We start from the raw sequence: 21803 nt of genomic DNA, 5'->3' as shown, positions 1-21803 counted from the left end.
CATAAGGGATCTAGACCTCATATTCAGGTTCAAATCAACGTTTGAGGTAACACTCCAAACATCGGAGGAAGAAATAAAATTAGTAATTTGATGCAAACAATAAGTAATTAAATTATTTAAATAATAATAATACTATTTATATTTTAAATAGTCTTAATATTCGTATAAAAATCATTATTATTAATTAATTATATATTTAAATTATATTTTAATCAACAAAATAAAAAAATACGTGTTAGTTATTAAAAAAAGTATTAGTATCAAAATAATATTTACTGTAAATATAAAAGTGTACATGTAACGAAATTGTTTAAATAATATCTGATGTAACCTAAGTTTTTTTATGAATAAGACTACATATGTTACTATGTTTTATCTTAATCTTTTGATGGTTATTGCTCCATTAACGTGACTAGCTACTTTTGGTATAGGAGATCAGATAGAACAAAAGGGTAGTTCTTTGTTCTTAAAGTATCCATATCTGTGCGCTTTTGATGTTGATTTCACACGGTAATGTAGTTTCAAGAGACTTACATGAATGAAATTCACGTTTACAAAGGTTGACGTGTCTTTTCTTTGTTTGGCAAAGCCGAAAAAATTCATGATGAGTTGCGTTCACAAATACATTTTATTCTTGATCTATATATAATACTATATTATCAGTGTTCTAATTTTTAATTTAGATACAATAACATCTAACAAATTATGCTATAAGGTTAACATGATAATATTTCATAAAATATAAAAGATTTATCAACAAATATTCTACATATCATGAGTCAAACGTGATTCAGATTCAGACTTTCTTTGGTACAGATGGCTTAGCAAATATTTTTAATGGCTGTTTTTTAATGTATATAATATACAAAGTATAATTGTATAATTTTTTAGATAATAAAATAATTATCGGTTACCTAAATTTTTTCATTTCAAAATTGTCTATTTTCAATTTTTTTTATCATTGTCCTTAGTTTATTCAATTAAATGTGCATTAGACTTTTAGACGTGAATACTTACCTGATATATTTTTACCATATCAATATTTGATTATGCCTCTAAAAAGACAAAAAAAGCATGTATTATTTTCAAAATAAAATTAAACAGTCCTGCTTTACATTTATTTAAAAATTTATTCTAGCATGTTTTATTTTTCTTGATTTAAAGTACAAAAGCAATTATTAATATTTGTTGTAGCAGTGGCTAAACTTCAGTCTACTGAAAAGAGTTCTAATCCTTCTAAACTAACTATTAACTGTGTGTTTGGATTACAGTTTGTAAACGGAAGTTTGTATATAATTGATTTTGCAAACTTGATTTTAATGAAAAGTAAGTTTGTGTTAACGTAATTTATGTTTGGCAATCTTTATGTCAAAATAGATTATAGTGAAATAAATGTTGTTTGGATTATTCTACTCAAAATCACTTTTAGATAAAAAATTACTAAAAGAGACATCAATTAAAATAATTTTTTATATTATTCTATTATTTTACTTTAGATATTTGAATAAATCTTATTAATTCATTTTATAATAAAGTTAATATTTATTTACTAAATTAAAGTAACATATAAAAATTAACAAAATATATTTTAATACATAAAAACACTAATAAATATTAAATTAAAAGATAAAACACTAATGAAATACATAAAAAATAATATCTTATACAAAATTAGTACATAAAAAAATATAAAAAAAGTCAATAATAAAAATAAATAAAAAATAAAAAAGAACAAAGTCAAATAAAAATAAAAAACACACTTTACATATTAAACATAAAGAACAATAAATAATAAAAATTCATATGAACTAAGAAATAATAGGAAATAAAAATATAAAAGGGAGTACTATACATTTTATAATATTAAACAAAAAAATATTTTATAATTTATTTTAGTGTCGTTAGTACTCTTTAATTTAGTATCATTTTAAACTATAAATTTTTATTATTTATGACTCTTTTATTACTTATAATTAGTATATAATAAAAACAAAAATAAAGTACAGTAAGAAATACAATAAAAATAAAAAACAAAAAAATTCATACAAATATAGTATATAATAATCACAACCAACAACATATATTATATGAACAAAAAAAATCTTTAACGAAGAATATACAGAAAAGAATATACAGAAAATCACTGCCACCTAACTTTCTCCGATTCCTCATTCTCCTCCAAAGCGACCCAACTTAAAATAACTCGTCTCTCCTACCACTGAGATGCTACTTCCCAAACCTCAACGACACTTCGCTCAACGCACACAAATTTATCGGAACAAGCTTCCTCGTATCCGAAAACCCCCCTCTTCCGCACCACACCCTTACCCTTCATCGCCCCATTGACAATAGCTTCAACTTATCCTCACAATAAGGACCCTTCCGTACTAGCCCGATCCGTTTGCTGCCGTCGCTTATGATTTGGTGTGTGTTTGGATTGTGATTGATTAAACTGTGGTTTGAATAAAAGTGATTTTATAAAATTGATTTTGGGTAGAAGTAAGTTTGTGTCAACATGATTTATATTTGACAACTCTGTATTAAAATTGATTCTAATAAAATAAGTATTGTTTGGATAATATTAGTTAAAATTACTTTTAGATAGATAATTACTAAAAAGGACATGACATTAAATTATAATATTATTTTTTTATATATATTTAATTTTTTTATTTTTTCTTATATGTTTTTATATAGTATATTTTTAGTATTTTTAGTACTCTTTTTAGTAAGCTATAGTACTCTTATAGTACTCTTTTTGTTTTTAGTACTCTTATAATACTCTTTATGACTCTTTTGTTACTTATAATTAGTATATAATAAAAAATCTCTTTTATTTTATTAATTCTTTTTAGTCATATAAAATTTAAAATCTCTTTATTCTTTTTTTCTTTTTTTTCTAATGAGTAGTTTTTATATTTAATTTAATTGAATTTTTTATTTTATATTTATTTATTTAAGTTAATTATTTTTTTAATTTTACATTATTATTAAAAAAAATAGTCAATGTTGTTAAATATCTCTAAATTAAAAAGACAAACGAAAATATTTTTATTAATTATATCATATTTTTATTATTAATAATTATATAATATTTATTAATATTAACATTTTTTCGACATGTATTTTATTAATATAATTAATTAATGAATTATTGAAATCTTAAAATAAATTGATTTAATATAAAAATTTATTATAACAAAATTTAATTTCATATAATTATTTAATTATAACTGGTTAACCAATTTAACTTGTAAAATCTAATAACCTAATAATCTAATCAAATTAATTATTGATTCGGTTCTGATAATTACGATGACAACTAATCGTCACTGTCATTTTGAGATAAATCCCTAATTCAAGGATCAATGATCTCATCAGTATCGTGGAAATCGTGATCTAACATTCAAGAATCTAAACAGCGTAAGTTTGACTACATTTGACCAACCAACCCATGTTCTTACATATACATACATAATTCTCCATCCACAAGGCCTCCAACAACATGCACAATTTTCCATTATGTATACGTACGTATTCTTTCTTGGGGGATCCGGGGGGAATTCATGATGAATTAGGGTTCTTCAAACTGTTATGCTGTGCATGCATTTATTTGAACCCCCATGACGATGATTTGGAACATCTGATCAATTCAACTTAATTTGCAACACCCCTGCAACAACCATAACACCACCATTTTTGTAATTTAAAACCTTACTTAGAAATATAAACCTCATTCACTTGATTATATTCCTTTTATTATTATTATTATTACGAGACTAGTTTATCAAATATATATGTATGTATGTATGTATGTGGAATTGAAATTCGAGATAGAAGATAATCTTTTATTGAAGCACTGATGTTTATTGTTTAGTTATGAGGAACACATGCCTTTGAGGGGATGAAACAAGACTATTTAATTATAAATGAGAAACGAAATGAAACCCTTAAAATTAATATTAACAAACTTGGATAAAAAATTAAGCATTACCCAGACAAAATAGAAAACTGGGGATATATATATAAAATCAAAACAAAACTATTAATTAATGGACATTAATTTGTTGTGACATATATCTCAATAACATCAACATTGATAAGAAAAAGAGAGAGTTATGCAATTATCTTATGTTGGTTAATAAAAATTTCATTTGTGTTATTCAATAATAACAATATAATTGTGGTTTAACTATACCCAACAATTTCTTTTGGCGCCGCCGTGGACACAGCCAATTCATCAGGATACTTCAATGGTACGGACGGAATTCTCGGCGAAACCGGCAACCGGGCACTAAAGTTCCTAAGCGGGAACTCTCCGGAATCCTCATTCTCAAAATTGAGAGCATAGCTGGAAGCATCGTAGCTAAAATCCGCGGATTGCGTTTGGCGATGGCCGTGGTGGTGGTGGTTGTTGTTGTTATTATTATGCCTACGTAAACGACTCCTTTGGCTATGTCCACGGACACGTGGCAGCAGCTCGGCAGTCACGTGCTCCCCGGCTGCCGTCCACGGTTTTTTGAACCACGATGCCGAGCTGGATGGGGTGGTGGGTGATGCCGAAGACTTTGGCGTCCTAGACGTGTTAATATTCAACTTATCATAATTACATAAATCACCATGGTCTAATGATTCATGTGCCGTGCCCATGAAGCAACATATTGAAGATTTGAATTTCTCTCTTAGGGTAGATTGATGATGCATCCCACCCTGCATTATTATCACTAATAATGATGATGATGATGATGATACTTTTATTGGTGAGATGAAGACAAAACAAGAATTTTGTGAGATTTTTGGGTGTGAGAAAGATAGAGAATTATTATTGTTGGTGGGGAGGTGTGAATTGTGTGAATTAATATTAATATATATTATTTTAGGAGATGAATGTGAGTTATTGAGTTGGAAAAGTCCTAAATATAATGAGTGTAATAAGCGTGGTTGCGAATTTTGCGTGAAAAAACGTGTTGCTATGTGTAAATTTAAGCATTGAGGAATAAAATATCCAATCTACCACACGATTTAAATTGAATCTTTTGTTGTTGGGAAATAAGTCAATAACCAAAAAGTAGTTTAGTTTAGTCCAATTAGTTTCTTAGCCCATGGGTATCTATTTTGTTTCTCTTCGTGGGTTAATCTATGGAGATGGTTGGGGTGGCTATTTTAGTGTCATTAATTCTAAACAAGATATATACGCCTTTTTCTTTGGTGAAAAATTGAAAATCAGGTAAAGTTGCCTTCACATAAAGTTGATATCTAAGAGTCATTAGATGAAAATTTAGTCAAATCAATCAAATCATCTAACAATTTTCAGGTACCAACTTCACGTAAAGTCGACTGCACCTGAGTTTCTATCTTTTTCTTTTTTTAAATTTATTCGTCTTCTTTCTCTTTCTCTTCTCTCTCTTTTTCGTTCTTTCTTTTTGTTATTTAATTTTTTACTTTTTTTCTCTTTTTTTTATTATCATTATCGTTATTATTAATATTTTTTATTTGTTTATATATTTTTAAAAATTTTATGAAAAAAGAATAAAAAAATAAAATATAAAAAATGATGATAATAATAATGATAGTGATAGTAGTAGTAATAATACCGATATAAAAATAACACCAAAAATTTTTATATAACACAAAAATAAAAAAATGACATTAGAATTTATTATATAAAATACAGAAATTTTATCACAATAAATATAGAATTTAAATTGATCTCCAATTCTTCATGCCACATTGCAAGACAGTTTGTAATTGTTTAAGACTTAAAAATATGTACTTCAATTTTAAAATAAATTTGTTTAAATAAAATTCACTAGCTATGTTTAAAGTAAAACATAAGAAAATACATAAAAAACGTTGTATCAATAAAAACAATAAAAAAGAAATATAATATGTTGAGAGAAAGAAAAAGAAAAAAAAATAAAAAGACGTAGAAGAAGAACACATATTAAAAAAAATTTCAGTGTCAAGGTTAAAAAATTTTAGTGTTATTTTTTTTAATTTTTAATTAGTTAAGAATTTTTCTATGCTACTGTTAAAAATTTTGGTGTCAAAATTTAAAAATTTTATGTGTCAAGTTTAAAAAATGTTGGTGCTATTTTTCTGATAAATTATACACAATTCAAAACTCCATTCTTCCTCTTCTTTACCATAGTCATCATCTTTTTCTTTTCTTTCTTATTTCACTTTTTAATAATTTTTTTGTTTTTATCCTCTTAAAAAGAATAAAAATAGAATAAATATTGTAATAACACGAGAAGAAGAAAAAAGAGAAGAAAATGGAAAAGAAATAAAAAAGTATAGCAACAACAATAATAATAGAAGAACGACGAAGAAGAGAAAATATACTAAAAAAAGAAATAAAAAAAAAGATATGTGATTTACATGCACTTTAAGTGAGTAATTTTTGTTTAATTTAAACCAATTTAATTATTAGTTTTAATTGACAAAAATATGGACAATTTTCTTAAATAAATAAAATGGAGATCAATTTTATCTGATTATACATTTTTGAAAACAAAGACGCAAATGCATTTTTTTATGAATCTATAGAAACTGCTACTGGCAAAGCTGCGGTTTACGTGCATTGGGAGGTGAACAGAAACCGCGAAAGACAACAGCGGTTTATGTAGAACTTTGTTTGGGCATAAACCGCTACATGCAGTAGCAGTTTATGTGTGTTGGATGTTGAACGTAAACCGCTGGAGGCATACTTTAATCGGCGTTGTTAACGCCACCTAACGAAGCATGCAAGCAATACATATTATTCAAGAAACAAGCAAAGCATGCAAAGAAAGTTTGACGTTGGTAATGCCCAACTCAAAGGGAGCCATCCAAGAGTAATGCCTGCGAGCCTAATGGACGTTGTTAACGTCTAAAATGAGGGCCGTTATTCCAAATAGAAGTGTGAATATTTGATTGAGAGAAACTTGAGCGTTACCACAATAAAGTGCCCATTTCAAATTGAAAGCTCTTGACATACTAGACACTCTTGGAGCTGGAGACTTGGACATTGGTAACACATTCAACGTAAACCGCTACTGCCTCCAGCGGTTTACGTTCAACATCCATCAGACATAAATTGCTATTGCCTGTAGCGGTTTATGCCCAAACAATGTTCTACAGAAACCGTGCTGCTTATAGCGGTTTCTGTTCACCTCCCAATGCACGTAAATTGCGGCTGCTGATGCGTGAGCATCTTTCCTATCTTTTCCTAGTGAATTTGCATCTAATTTGTTGAGTTTAATAAAGAATTAATTATATTTTAGCCACTATGGATGTTACTTTGAGTCTTTTGCAATTCTGTTTATTTCAGGTAGCATTTGACCGAATTTGATGGAGTTTCTGCAGCACAAGAATCAAAGGAGATGGCAGCGAGGAGCGACGCGTACGCGTGATTTGGATGTATCCATGGCGACGAGTGTGCGTGACTGACGCGTACGCGTGATTTGAAGATTTGTACAGCGACGCGTCCGCATGACCGACGCGTCCGCGTGACTCGCGAAAAAGACCATCGACGCGTACGCGTGACATGCACCACATGCAGAAAACGCAGAAAAACGCTGGGAGCGATTTCTGGGCTGTTTTGAACCAGTTTCCAGCCCAGAAAACACAGATTAAAAGCTGCAGAATGGACAAAGCAAGTGGTCCCCACCCATCAGCTGAAGACTTGTTAATTAATTCAAATTTAAATTCAAATCTGATTTTAGGAAAAGATATTATTTAAATTTTAAAAATTAGATTTTAAAATTTATTAGGATTAGTTATAAAAGGGAGAATTCTGCCTAATCCCATTAGATTGGAACTCAGTACATTTTTACCTAAATCCTTATTTTCTTTCTGAACCATGAGCAACTAATCCTCCATTGTTAAGGTTAGGAGCTCTATCTATTGTATGGATTGATATTATTATTTTTCTATTTTAATTCATGTTTTGATTTATATTTCAATAATTGTTTTCGTTCTTTATTCTATGAATTTGGGTGGAATGGAAGTATGACCCATGTTCTAATTGAGTTCTTGTATAACTTTGAAAAGCTCTTTACTTGAACAATAGCTTGAAAACATATTATCCTGAATTTCTAATTGTTTGTATTTAACGAGATACATGACATATAATCCCTTTATTTTTGGATAATTAGGATTCTTGTGGCATATAAACTAGAATTTGATCATCACCCTCTAATTGGAATTAATTGACCAAGGAATTGGCAGTTGATGAATTTTAGAGGAGACTAGGAAGGTCTAAGGAATTAGGGTCTAGTCACAAATAGTTTGTCATGAATTAAATCTTGCATGATTAAAATAGTTAATAAGAAAAGTCAATCAGGAAAATAGACAACTCTGAAGCCTTAACTATTTCCCATATATATTTCACAACTCATTTGCTGCTTGCTTTCTGAAATTCTTAATTACTTTTTAATGCTTTTTGAATACCAAAACACTATTTTCTGTTTGTCTAACTAATCCTATCAAACACTATTGTTGCTTAATCCATCAATTCTCGTGGGATCGACCCTTACTCACGTAAGGTATTACTTGGTACGACCCGGTGCACTTGCCGATTAAGTTGTGGTTGTAAATTCCGCACCAAATTTTTGACACCATTACCGTAGATTGATTGTGATTAACAACTATCAGTTGTTTGATTGCTTAGATTAGACGTTTTAATTTTAATTTTATTTAAATATTATTTTATTATTTTTCGAAAAAATAATAATAATAATATAAAAAAAAATTTCCTTGTTTTCTTTCCTTCGCTAGCAACCCCCCACCCCTGTAGCGTTTTTTTTTCTTTGTTTCTTTCACGTTAATTTTTATTTATTTTCGTTTTCCTTATTCAATTTTTATTTTTATTTTTCTAGTTCACTGAAAAAAAATATTTATAAAGATAAAAATATTTTGATTTATTCAATTAAACCATTATTTTTTTTCTTTTTTTAATTTCTAAAATTAAATTTGGTGTCACCTAGTTAATTTTATTTTAATTTTTCTATTTATTTTTTCTGATAATTTTCGAAATTTCTTTTATTTAAAAATTCAGTTATTACTTTCGATTTTTTATTTATTTATTTTATTTAGTATTTTTATTTTATTAGTTTACACAAGTTATCTCACTGGGAATTATCTACACTCTGACGTAGAGATTCCTATCTTTTCTTGTTTTCTGTTTGTTTATGCACAGGAATAGAGACAAAGAACATCTCTTAGACTTTGATCCTGAACCTGAAAGAACTTTCAGGCGGCATTTACAACAAGTAAGACTTTACAAGGCTGCAGAGTCCACTATGGATAATAATAATGCTGTTAATGCCAATGTGTCAAATCCGAATGGGGATGATCAACTAAGGAGAGTGCTTGGCTCTTATTCTGCCCCTACTGCGGATCTTTATGGAAAAAGCATTGTAGTGCCTCCTATAGCTGCGAACAACTTTAAGTTGAAGCCACAATTGGTTACCCTGGTGCAACAAAACTGCCAGTATCATGGACTCCCTCATGAAGATCCAAATCAGTTTATTTCTGATTTTCTACATATATGTGATACTGTGAAGACAAATGGAGTAAACCCAGAGGTGTACAAACTCATGCTCTTCCCGTTTGCTCAGAGGGATAAAGCAAAGCTATGGCTAGATTTCCAACCCAAGGAGAGCTTGGATACTTGGAAAAAAGTTGTTACCAAATTTTTCACAAAATTTTTCCCACCAAAGAAGCTGACTAAGCTTAGGTTGGAGATTCAGACTTTCAGGCAGAAGGAGGGTAAAACGTTGTATGAAGCTTAGGAGAGATACAAGCTACTGACTAGGCAATGCCCTCCAGACATGTTTTCCAAATGGACCAAACTGGATATCTTTTAAGAAGGCTTGGGTGAGATGTCCAAGATGAGCTTAGATACCTCTGCAGGTGGTTCACTACACAAGAAGAAGACACCAGAAGAGACCATTGAGCTGATTGAATTGGTTGCAAGCAACCAATATCTCTACTCATCTAACAGGAACCCTGTGAACTCTGAGACCTTTCAAAAGAAAGGCATGTTGGAAGTAGAAGCAGTTAATGCTCTTCTTGCTCAGAACAAACTTATGTCTCAGCAGATAAATCTACTTACTCAACAGATGGGCGGCATGCAAGTCTCAACTATCAACACTCAAAATCCACCCCAAGAGACCTCCTATGACATAGCAGGTAACTTTGTGCAAAATGATAATTATGATTATGCTCAACCCTCTTCTGAACAGGTCAATTACATGGGGAATGGTCCGAGGAATCCCAACAATGAACCATATTCCAAGACATACAATCAAAGGTGGAGAAATCACCCAAATTTTGGGTGGAGAGACCAACCTCAGAGACCTCATAACTTCAACAATAATTCTCAGGGCGGCTTCCAACAGAACAATTACAATAACCGCCAATTTCAGTCTCAACAGCAACAACCACCTCAGCAGGCAAACTCTAAGTCCCAAGAAGATTCTAATTGGGAGATGATGAGGAGTTTTATGCAGGAAACCAGAGCCTCCATTAGAAACTTGGAAGTGCAAATGGGCCAACTAAGCAAGCAAATACCTGAGAGGTTTGCAAGTACATTTCCAGGTGATACAGTGGTGAACCCAAGAGAATATTGCAAGGCTATTCAGTTAAAAAATGGTAAAGTAGCTGGCTCTGAGACCAAGGCCAATGAAGAGCTAGTTGAAAAAGAAGCTCCAGAGGAGAAGAAGGGAGATGTAGAGCACGCCCCTCCTAAACGTGCAGACAACCCGTTTCCTGACTCTCTTGACACTTATCCCACCTTGCCAAAGGCTCCTGAATACAAGCCAAAAATGCCATATCCTCAGAGGCTCCAGAAGGCGTCCAAAGAAAAGCAATTCTCTAAATTTTTAGATGTCTTCAAGAAGCTGCAAATCAACATTCCTTTTGCAGAGGCTCTGGAGCAAATGCCTCTCTATTCTAAATTTATGAAAGAATTGTTGACCCACAAGAGGAATTGGAAAGAACAAGAGACAGTGGTGCTAACCAAGAAATGCAGTGCTATTATTCAACACACCCTTCCTGAGAAGATGCCAGACCCAGGGAGCTTTGTCATTCCTTGCACCATTGGAGAAGTCGGCATTCAGAGAGTTTTATGTGATCTTGGAGCTAGCATCAACCTCATGCCACTTTCAGTGATGAAAAAGCTTCAAATTGAGGAGGTAAAACCCACTCATATTTCTCTTTAACTTGCTGATCTTTCTATTAAATTACCTGTGGGTGTGGTTGAGGATTTACTTGTTAAAGTAGGACCATTTATTTTCCCTGTTGATTTTGTTATATTAGACATGGAAGAGGAGGTAAAACCCTCTATTATACTTGGTAGACCCTTTTTAGCTACAGGTAGAGCTCTGATTGATGTGTAAAAGGGTGAATTAACCCTGAGGGTCAATGAAGAACAGGTGGTCCTAAATGTTTTTGAAGCCCTCAAGCACCCTAATGATTCTGAGGGGTGTATGAAAATAGATGTTATTGAACCACTTGTTCAAGAAGTACTGGAAGCTGAGGTACTTGGTGATGTCCTGGATCCTATTTCTGAGTATGAATTAGTTGAAGTTGATGATTCACCACCCCAAAAGGAGCTGATGAACACGCCAATAAAGGAGGAGGAAGTCCCCAAGCTTGAGCTCAAACCTTTACATCCTTCTCTGAAATATATGTTCTTAGGTGGAAATGATTCATATCCAGTGATTATTAGCTCTTCTCTGAAGCCTGAAGAAGAAGAGGCGCTTATTTCAGTGCTCAGGAGCCATAAAACAGCTCTTGGATGGACCATTAGTGACTTGAAAGGGATTAGTCCAACCAAGTGTATGCACAAGATCCTCCTTGAAGATGATGCTAAACCAGTTGTGCAACCACAAAAGAGACTCAATCCAACCATGAAAGAGGTGGTCCAAAAAGAGGTAGTGAAATTATAGGAAGTAGGTATTATTTACCCTATTTCTGACAGTCCTTGGGTAAGTCCTGTGCAGGTAGTTCCCAAGAAAGGAGGGATGACAATGATCAAGAATGAAAAGAATGAGCATATTCCTACAAGAACAGTCACAGGATGGAGAATGTGCATAGACTACAGGAGGCTCAACACTGCTACAAGGAAGGATCATTTTTCCCTCCATTTCATTGATCAGATGCTTGAGAGGTTAGCTGGTCATGCTTTTTATTATTTTCTAGATGGATATTCTAGATATAATCAAATTGCAGTAGACCCTCAAGATCAAGAGAAGACAGCATTCACATGCCCCTTTGGAGTATTTTCCTACAGGAGAATGCCATTTGGACTCTGTAATGCTCCAGCAACTTTTCAGAGGTGTATGTTTTCAATTTTTTCTGATATGGTTGAAAAGTTTATTGAGATATTTATGGATGACTTCTCTGTTTTTGGTAATTCTTTTGAATCCTGCCTTAAACATCTATCCCTTGTCTTGAAACGGTGTCAAGAATCAAACCTTGTTTTAAATTGGGAAAAATGCCATTTTATGGTTACAGAAGACATTGTTCTTGGACACCGAATTTCAAGTAAGGGGATTGAGGTTGACAGAGCAAAGGTGGAGGTAATTGAAAAACTACCACCACCAACTAATATTAAGGCAGTGAGGAGTTTCTTGGGTCATGCAGGGTTTTATAGAAGATTTATAAAGGATTTTTCTAAGATTGCTAAACCATTGAGCAACTTGTTGGTTATTGATGTTTCTTTTGTCTTTGATTCTGATTGTCTGCATGCTTTTGAAACTCTGAAAGCAAACCTTACCTCTGCTCCCATTATAGCTCCTCCTGACTGGGATTTACCATTTGAATTAATGTGTGATACTAGTGATTTTGCTATAGGAGCTGTTTTAGGACAGAGGCATGGTAAGCTTGTACATGTCATTTACTATGCCAGTCGTGTGTTAAATGATGCTCAAAAGAATTACACAACTACAGAAAAGGAATTATTAGTTGTTGTATATGTTGTTGATAAGTTTAGGTCCTATTTACTTGGTTCTAAGGTTATTGTTTATACTGACCATGCTGCTTTGAAGTACCTTCTAACTAAGCAGGATTCTAAACCAAGATTAATCAGATGGGTGTTGCTCCTTCAGGAGTTTGATATTGAGATAAAAGACAGGAAAGGGTCAGAAAATCAACTAGCTGACCATCTCTCCAGAATTAAGCCTGAAGCAGGAATACAACCACCCACAGCTGTGACTGAGACGTTTCCAGATGAGCAATTATTCCTCATTCAGCAGACTCCATGGTTTGCAGACATTGCAAATTATAAGGCCATGAATTTTATCCCAAGGGAGTACAGCAGGCAACAAGTAAAGAAGTTATTGACTGATGCAAAGTACTATATTTGGGAGGAACCATACCTTTTTAAAAGGTGTTCAGATGCTATCATCAGGAGATGTGTCCCAGATGAAGAAACACAGCAGATTCTTTGGCACTGTCATGGTTCTGAATATGGAGGCCACTTTAGTGGTGAAAGGACAGCTACAAAGGTCCTTCAGAGTGGGTTCTACTGGCCTACTCTCTTCAGAGATTCAAGAGAATTTGTGAAGTACTGTGACAGATGTGCAAAAGCCACGAATCTCCCTGCCAACCATGAAATGCCACAGCAGGGGATTCTTGAGGTTGAGTTGTTTGATGTGTGGGGTATTGATTTCATGGGACCCTTCCCACCCTCACATTCAAACAATTATATTCTAGTGGCGGTTGATTATGTGTCCAAGTGGGTGAAAGCTGTGGCTCTACCCACCAATGATACCAAGGTGGTAATGAGCTTTCTTCAGCGATATATCTTCAGCCGGTTTGGTGTCCCAAGGACACTCATTAGTGATGGAGGAAGTCACTTCTGTAACAGACAGCTGGATTCTCTTCTGCACAGATATGGAGTCCGTCATAAAGTGGCAACCCCCTATCACACTCAGACAAATGGACAGGTTGAAGTTTCCAACAGGGAACTTAAGAAAATTCTAGAGAAGACCGTTAGTGTTTCAAGAAAGGAATGGTCTAGGAAGCTTGATGATGCTCTCTGGGCATACCGGACAGCGTACAAGACTCCAATTGGCATGTCCCTATATTAGTTGGTCTATGACAAAGCCTGTCACTTGCCAGTTGAGCTAGAACACAAGGCTTACTGGGCAATCAGGTATTTAAATCTTGATTCAGAAGCTGAAAGAATTAAGCGAATGCTTCAGTTGAATGAGCTTGATGAATTCAGATATCCAGCTTATGAGAATGCCAAGCTCTATAAGGAGAGAACCAATTTACTGCATGACAAGAAGATTGCCATCAGAGTCTTTGAGCCAGGACAGAGAGTGCTTCTATATAATTCAAGGCTCAAATTCTTTCTCGGGAAGCTGAAATCCCAGTGGTCACGACCGTTTTTGGTTACCAGAGCTTCACCATATGGTCATGTGGAAATACAGGAAGAGAATTCTGACAGAAAATTTACAGTGAATGGCCAGAGGTTGAAGCACTATCTTGGAGGCGAGATTGATCGCCAGAGGTCCACTCATCTGCTGAACTAGCAGAAGTGACCGTCAAGCTAGTGACGTTAAAGAAGCGCTTGTCGGGAGGCAACCCGATAATTTTGTATCCTTAGTTAATTTTCGTAGTAGTAGTTTTCTTACTTATTTGATTTTTATTAAGTTCTTACTAATTTTTTGATCACGCAGCTATTTTATAACAGGAACCAAACACCTCAGGCAATAAAATAAAATAAAAAGGGCCCCACGACGCGTACGCGTTAGATGGGTGTGCGTGAAAAATAAATTTGAACAGAGAGTTGCGCGAGAATGACGCAAAAATGATGCCTCTAGCACAAACAAATTCACGTGTACGCGGACGCGTGACCTGAAAAACCGACGTAAAAGGTGTCTGGGCAGAGAGTTGTGCTGGCTTGGGGCTGGAAGTGTGCTAAAAGCACAAAATTGCCCACGCGTACGCGTCCCTGACGCGTGCGCGTCATTTGATCAAACGGCTATCCACGCCTGCGCGTGCATGACGCGAACGCGTCGTATACCAATATTGGTTTCCTAGCCACGCGAACAGAGAGTTGCGCGTGCGCGCGACTAGATTCGCGCAAATCGCACAAAACCCAGGGCACGTGAACGCGTGCCTGACGCTGACGCGTCATTAAGTAAATTGTGCGACCCACGCGTATGCGACCCACGCGTATGCGACCCACGTGTACGCGTGCCGTATGCGTACGCGTCGCCTTCGCTGCCCAGTTTCAATTTTCTTTCTCCCTCTCCCAATCCTAATTCTCTCTTGTTCTTTTATCCTTTCCTTTTTCTTTCATAATAATATTTGTCTCTTTCTATTTTCAGTTCTTCTTTGCTTGAGGACAAGCAAACCTTTAAGTTTGGTGTTGATGCTTCGCTTAAGGGTTCTCTGTTTATTCCTATGGCACCAAAAGGGAGGCGAATCATCTTCACTGAGTAGCACAACCTGAAGAATAAACGACCGCTAGGATAACTAAGGTGGTTGAGTTCCTTTTATTTTTTTATTCCTCCCCTCTTTGTCTATGTTATGTTCCGATTTTCTGCTATTTTACTTTGTTTGTTGCATGATCCTTTATTAGTTAGAATCCTAGGTCTAGTTTAGTTTTCTCTTAATTACTTTAATTTTGAAAAGATGTCTCATGTATTACCCACTGAGCTTGAATTCAAAAAAAAAAAATTAAAAATATACAGAAGTAATGAATTGCATGAGAAAGTGGGCCTATATTGAAGAATAGTCTTATTTACTTAAATGTTGTGGTATTTTCTATGATTCTGAATGCATGACATGAACAGTGCATATTTTTGATAGTGAAGTTTATGAATGTTAAAATTGTTGACTCTTGAAAGAATGATGAAAAAAAGGGAGAAATGTTATTGATAATTTGAAAAATCATAAAATTGATTCTTGAAGCAAGAAAAAGCAGTGAAAAACACAAAGCTTGTGAAAAAAAATGGCGAAAAAAATCAAATACAAAGAGAGAGAGAAAAAAAAAAGAAAAAGCAAGCAAAAAAAGGCAAGAACCCTTTAAAGGCAAAGGGTAAAAAGGATCCAAGGCTTTGAGCATTAATGGAGAGGAGGGCCCAAAGGAATAAAATCCTGGCCTAAGCGGCTAAATCAAGCTGTCCCTAACCATGTGCTTGTGGCGTGAAAGTGTCAAGTGAAAAGCTTGAGACTAAGCGGTTAAAGTCGTGATCCAAAGCAAAAAGAGTGTGCTTAAGAACTCTGGGCACCTCTAACTGGGGACTCTAGCAAAGCTGAGTCACAATCTGAAAAGGTTCACCCAGTTATGTGTCTGTGGAATTTATGTATCTGGTGGTAATACTGAAAAACAAAATGCTTAGGGTCATGGCCAAGACTCATAAAGTAGCTGTGTTCAAGAATCAATATACTGAACTAGGAGAATAAATAACACTATCTGAATTCTGAGTTCCTATGGATGCCAATCATTTTGAACTTCAAAGGATAAAATGAGATGCCAAAACTATTCAGGATTGCAATTGTAAACCCCACTATAAGAAGAGACATGAGCTTAATCGAACTCTCATTCTCATGCAAATTCACATCCTAAGCTTATATTAGTTTTGGTTGCTTGAGGACAAGCAACAGTTTAAGTTTGGTGTTGTGATGCGTGAGCATCGTTCCTTTCTTTTCCTAGTGAATTTGCATCTAATTTGTTGACTTTAATAAAGAATTAATTATATTTTAGCCACTATGGATGTTACTTTGAGTCTTTTGCAATTCTGTTTATTTCAGGTAGCATTCGGCCGAATTTGATAGAGTTTCTGCAGCACAAGAATCAAAGGAGATAGTAGCGAGGAGCGACGCGTACGCGTGATTTGAAGATTTGCACAGCGACGCGTCCGCATGATCGACGCGTCCGCGTGACTCGCGAAAAAGACCATCGACGCGTACGCGTGACTGACGCGTACGCGTGACATGCGCCACATGCAGAAAATGCAGAAAAACGCTGGGGGCGATTTCTGGGCTGTTTTGACCCAGTTTCCAGCCCAGAAACACACAGATTAAAAGCTGCAGAATGGACAAAGCAAGTGGTCCCCACCCATCAGCTGAAGACTTGTTAATTAATTCAAATTTAAATTCAAATATGATTTTAGGAAAAGGTATTATTTTAATTTTAAAAATTAAATTTTAAAATTTATTAGGATTAGTTATAAAAGGGAGAATTCTGCCTAATCCCATCAGATTAGAACTCAGTACATTTTTACCTAAATCCTTTTTTTTCTGAACCATGAGCAACTAATCCTCCATTGTTAAGGTTAGGAGCTCTGTCTATTGTATAGATTGATATTATTATTTTTCTATTTTAATTTATGTTTTGATTTATATTTCAATAATTGTTTTCGTTCTTTATTCTATGAATTTGGGTGGAACGGAAGTATGACCCATGTTCTAATTGAGTTCTTGTATAACTTGGAAAAGCTCTTTACTTGAACAATAACTTGAAAACATATTATCCTAAATTTCTAATTGTTTGTATTTAACGGGATACGTGACATATAATCCCTTTATTTTTGGATAATTAGGATTCTTGTGGCATATAAACTAGAATTTGATCATCACCCTCTAATTGGAATTAATTGACCAAAGAATTGGCAGTTGATGAATTTTAGAGGAGACTAAGGAGGTCTAAGGAATTAGGGTCTAGTCACAAATAGTTTGCCATGAATTAAATCTTGCATGATTAAAATAGTTAATAAGAAAAGTCAATCAGGAAAATAGACAACTCTGATGCTTTAACTGTTTTCCCATATATATTTCACAACTCATTTGCTGCTTGCTTTCTGAAATTCTTAATTACTTTTTAATGCTTTTTGAATACCAAAACACTCTTTTTTGTTTGTCTAACTAATCCTATCAAACACTATTGTTGCTTAATCCATCAATCCTCGTGGGATCGACCCTTACTCACGTAAGGTATTACTTAGTACGACCCGGTGTACTTGCCGGATAGTTTATGGTTGTAAATTCCGCACCAGCTGCCAGTAGCGATTTACGTTCTCCCCTCATCCGTTACTACCAATAGCAGTTTCTATAGATTCATGAAAAAATACATTTGCGTTTTCGTTTTCAAAAATATGTAATCAAATAAAATTGATCTCCATTTTATTTATTTAAAAAAATTGTCCCAAAAATATTTAAATGTATAACAGATTGCAAAACTCTTTTAACATAACAATTAGTAATAGCGTTTAAAAATTGATACTTAATTATTAAAAAATTAAATAATTAATATTTTATTTAAAATAAAAAAGTTAATAAATTTAAAATTTATTATAAAAAATAAATTAGATAATAAATAAAAAACATTATAACATAACATCGGCGTTTAATATATTCAATTTTCTCAATCTTTCCCTAATACAAGTAAGATGTTATTGTTTTGTTTAAATATAGAAAAAATATATTTTAATTATACTCCTAATATTTGTATTTACTATTTAGTTTTAGTTCTACACTTAAATTTTATTTTATTACACCTAGAAGTTTCAAAAATTACCCTTTATTTTATCTTTTTATTTTTTTATTTTTACTCTATTTTTTTAACACGATTACACTACTTCCTTCAATCTTTCTCTCTCTCTCTATCTAGAAAAAGAAAAAAAAATGAAAAAAATACAATTAAATTTAGAATAAACTACTATTTCTATTTACGAAAATTTTAACAAATCTACCCATAAAAAAAATTATCATTTTTATCCTTAACAAATAATTCCGTACAATAAAATTATCTAAATACAATAGAAAAAATAACCTAAAAATTATAAACCATCATTTTTCTAATTCTAATCTCAACACCCCTTTTTCAAATCTCAATCTTTTTTTTATAGATTTCACCATCTCCTTCGTCAATACCACCATCTCCACCAACTGTAAGCCCCACCTTATTTCAGCTTCAAGCTATGATGGATGGCTCAGAAGATGGGAGACAAAGGAAGAGACATTCTATTAGAAATTCAGTGCCTTCTCGTTGAGATCAAGGACGGTTTCTACTTTAAATTTGACGACAGCACCGAGAGTAACCAGATCGGCTATACCATATTTTTTTCCTCTCATTGAAGGAAGCTTCACAGCATGCCTTCAAGGCAACGACCGCGACAAGCTTGAGCTTTGCATCGAGAGCAGCAATTCCGACACAAATTTGTCCTCGTTTAGCCACGCACTCTTTATTAGGCTGGCATCGATCCCTTCAGGCCTTCGCTACCGTGCACGATGCATTCAAAGCCGTGAAAAATTGTGGATTTCTTCGGGTGGTGCACGTTAGATGCTTGTTTTCTATCAGGAGGCGACACAGGAAAGCATGGAAGACGGGATCTAGTCCCTGGCGGTAGGCAGTTCGGCGCCGAAGTTTCCTCTGTCTCCAAAGGTGGAGCTTACAGTTGATGGCGGTGGTGGTGTTAGTGAAAGAGGTGGTGAAATCTATAAAAAGAATAAATAGAAGGTTGAGATTTGGGAGAAGGAATGTTAAGATTAGGGTTAGGAAAAGAATAATTTAAAATTTTTAGGTGATTTTTTAATGTTAGAATAATTTTGTCGTACGGAATCACCTTTTATGAATAAAAATGGTAATTTTTTTTATGGATAAATTTATCAACGTTCAAAATTTTCGTAAATAAAAATGATAGTTTACTATTAAATTTATCATATAATTATACATAATAAGAAGTATTTTATCTCCTAATATTTACAAAAACTAAAGCAATTACCATATTTTAATATCATCTTTGGTGTATACAAAAAATTAATTATTAAAAAAATTGTTTATATAAAATATATATTTATGGTGAATTCTACCCAACCCCCTCTAAAATAACATGTAAGTTACTTTTCATGATGTGTCACACTTTAATTGGTTATTATCTTAACTATAGTTAGGTTATTTTGTAATTTATTATTTTAGATGGGTAATTGTATAATTTCTTAAAATATTAAAATTCTACCTGGTAAGCAGCGCTGATTTAGTTGCACGCAATCTCTTTCTACAGTACATCATTATTTAATGAGTCGTTGAATTCCCAGCGGCGACTTCATTATCCTTTTTTTTGTCGTGGATCACTTCTTACCAACATAATTAATGGTTAGTTCGGTTATTAAATTTTTTTCATTAAAAATAATATATGAAATATATATTCATATGTAAAATATAATATAATAAAATAAATCTATTTAGAATACTTAAAGTATAATTAAAATTAGGAATATACAAATATAATAATAAAATTTGTACTCTAAACAAGTAAATATATCTTTTATCATACATAAATTATTTAAAAAATATAAATTATTAAAATTAATAACAAAAATTTAAAATGATAAAATTCAACTTTCTTACAAGTATTTTTTATAATATTTTTATTCTTTTAATTTTTAATTTATTAATATTTTATTATTTAATTAATGATTAAACAAATTATTTTTATGAGAAATTATTTTTTGTATAATCTTGAAGAAGAGACCAATATAACAGTTTAAAAATTAATGTAAAAATAATATTTTAAATAAAAAATAGTTAATATTAAAATTTTTAAATACACAAACAAATTGTATAAATATTCAAGATATAAATATAAAATATATGTTTAAAATAAATAAAGAAGACAAAAATAATTATTTATTTCTCATGAGTACTCTCATTTTATCTGTTTTATTTATTTTATGCATATATTTATATTTATCTTTTAAATATTTATACAAATTATTTTTGTATTTAAAAATTTTAATATTAAATATTTTTATTTAAAATTTTATTTTTACGTTATTTTTTAAACTATTATATTGGTCTCTTCTCTAAGATAATACAAAAAATATTTTTTATAAAAATAATTTGTTTAATCATTAATTAAATAATAAAGTACTAATAAATTATAAATTAAAAAAATAAAAATATTATAAAAAATACAGTAAAAAAATTGGATTTTATTATTTTAAATTTGTATTATTAATTTTAATAATATATTTATTTTTTAAATAATTTATGTATGATAAAAAATATGTTTACTTACAAATTTTATTATTATATTTATATGTTCATGATTTTAAATATACTTTTAAAGTATTTTGAATAGATTTATTTTATTATATTATATTTTACATATGAATATATATTCCATCATGTAATTAAATAAATATATATTTTTTTAATAAAAAAAATTTAATAACTGAACTAACCATTAATGATGTTGATGTTGGTAAGGAGTGATTCATGGGTCATAGCCAAAAAAAAAGGATTGAGTGAGAGGACAAGAGATAGAAATGAAGTGGGCGCTGGCTATACCGGGAAGAACGAAAAAGTTACGAGCCATGAGAATTTAATGACCCGTTAAAGAATGATGAGAAAAGAGATTGCGTGAGAACGTGCTTCAATTAACGGGGTAGAATTTTAATATTTTAAAAAATTATACAATTACCCATCTAAAATAATAAATTACAAAAGAACCTAACTATAGTTAAGATAATAATCAATTAAAGTATGACACATCATGAAGGATAACTTATATGTTATTTTAGAGGGGATTGGGTAGAATTCACCTATATTTATATATAAATATATAATACCTGATTTGATTATTAGTATAATTAAATACTTATAGATATTTTATCTACTGTTATGTTTATTTTTTTATTTTTGCGTTAGGTTTATGCGAAAGTTGAGTTTAATAATATAATTAACATCTAATATAAGAATAAAATAAAGCATGCAGACAAGTTGAAATAAAATAAATTGACGACTTGAGGTAGTTTCATCTTTCAAGTTTCTGCAACTGGAGACAATACGATCT

At 32.1% G+C, this 21803-nt stretch overlaps 1 protein-coding gene across 1 annotated transcript; it reads right to left on the bottom strand.

Annotated features, from left to right (window-relative positions):
• Positions 1 to 3400: 3400 nt before the first annotated feature.
• LOC130936836 (uncharacterized) lies at positions 3401 to 4814 on the bottom strand. Its single transcript, XM_057866997.1, has 2 exons — positions 4199 to 4814; positions 3401 to 3673 (listed from the first exon to the last, which is right to left on the bottom strand). The coding sequence occupies exons 1-2, from the start codon at positions 4714 to 4716 to the stop codon at positions 3658 to 3660; spliced, it is 534 nt and encodes a 177-aa protein (XP_057722980.1). The 5' UTR covers positions 4717 to 4814; the 3' UTR covers positions 3401 to 3657.
• Positions 4815 to 21803: the final 16989 nt, after the last annotated feature.

This window comes from Arachis stenosperma, chromosome 6, assembly GCF_014773155.1.
Source record: "Arachis stenosperma cultivar V10309 chromosome 6, arast.V10309.gnm1.PFL2, whole genome shotgun sequence".
NCBI lineage: Eukaryota > Viridiplantae > Streptophyta > Magnoliopsida > Fabales > Fabaceae > Arachis > Arachis stenosperma.
The sequence above is the reverse complement of the archived record's forward strand: the minus strand, read 5'-3'. Positions and strand labels throughout refer to the sequence as shown.

Excerpts from the sequence above, each read along its gene's own strand:
- LOC130936836 (XM_057866997.1), bottom strand. The coding sequence starts at position 4,716 with ATGCAGGGTGGGATGCATCATCAATCTACCCTAAGAGAGAAATTCAAA.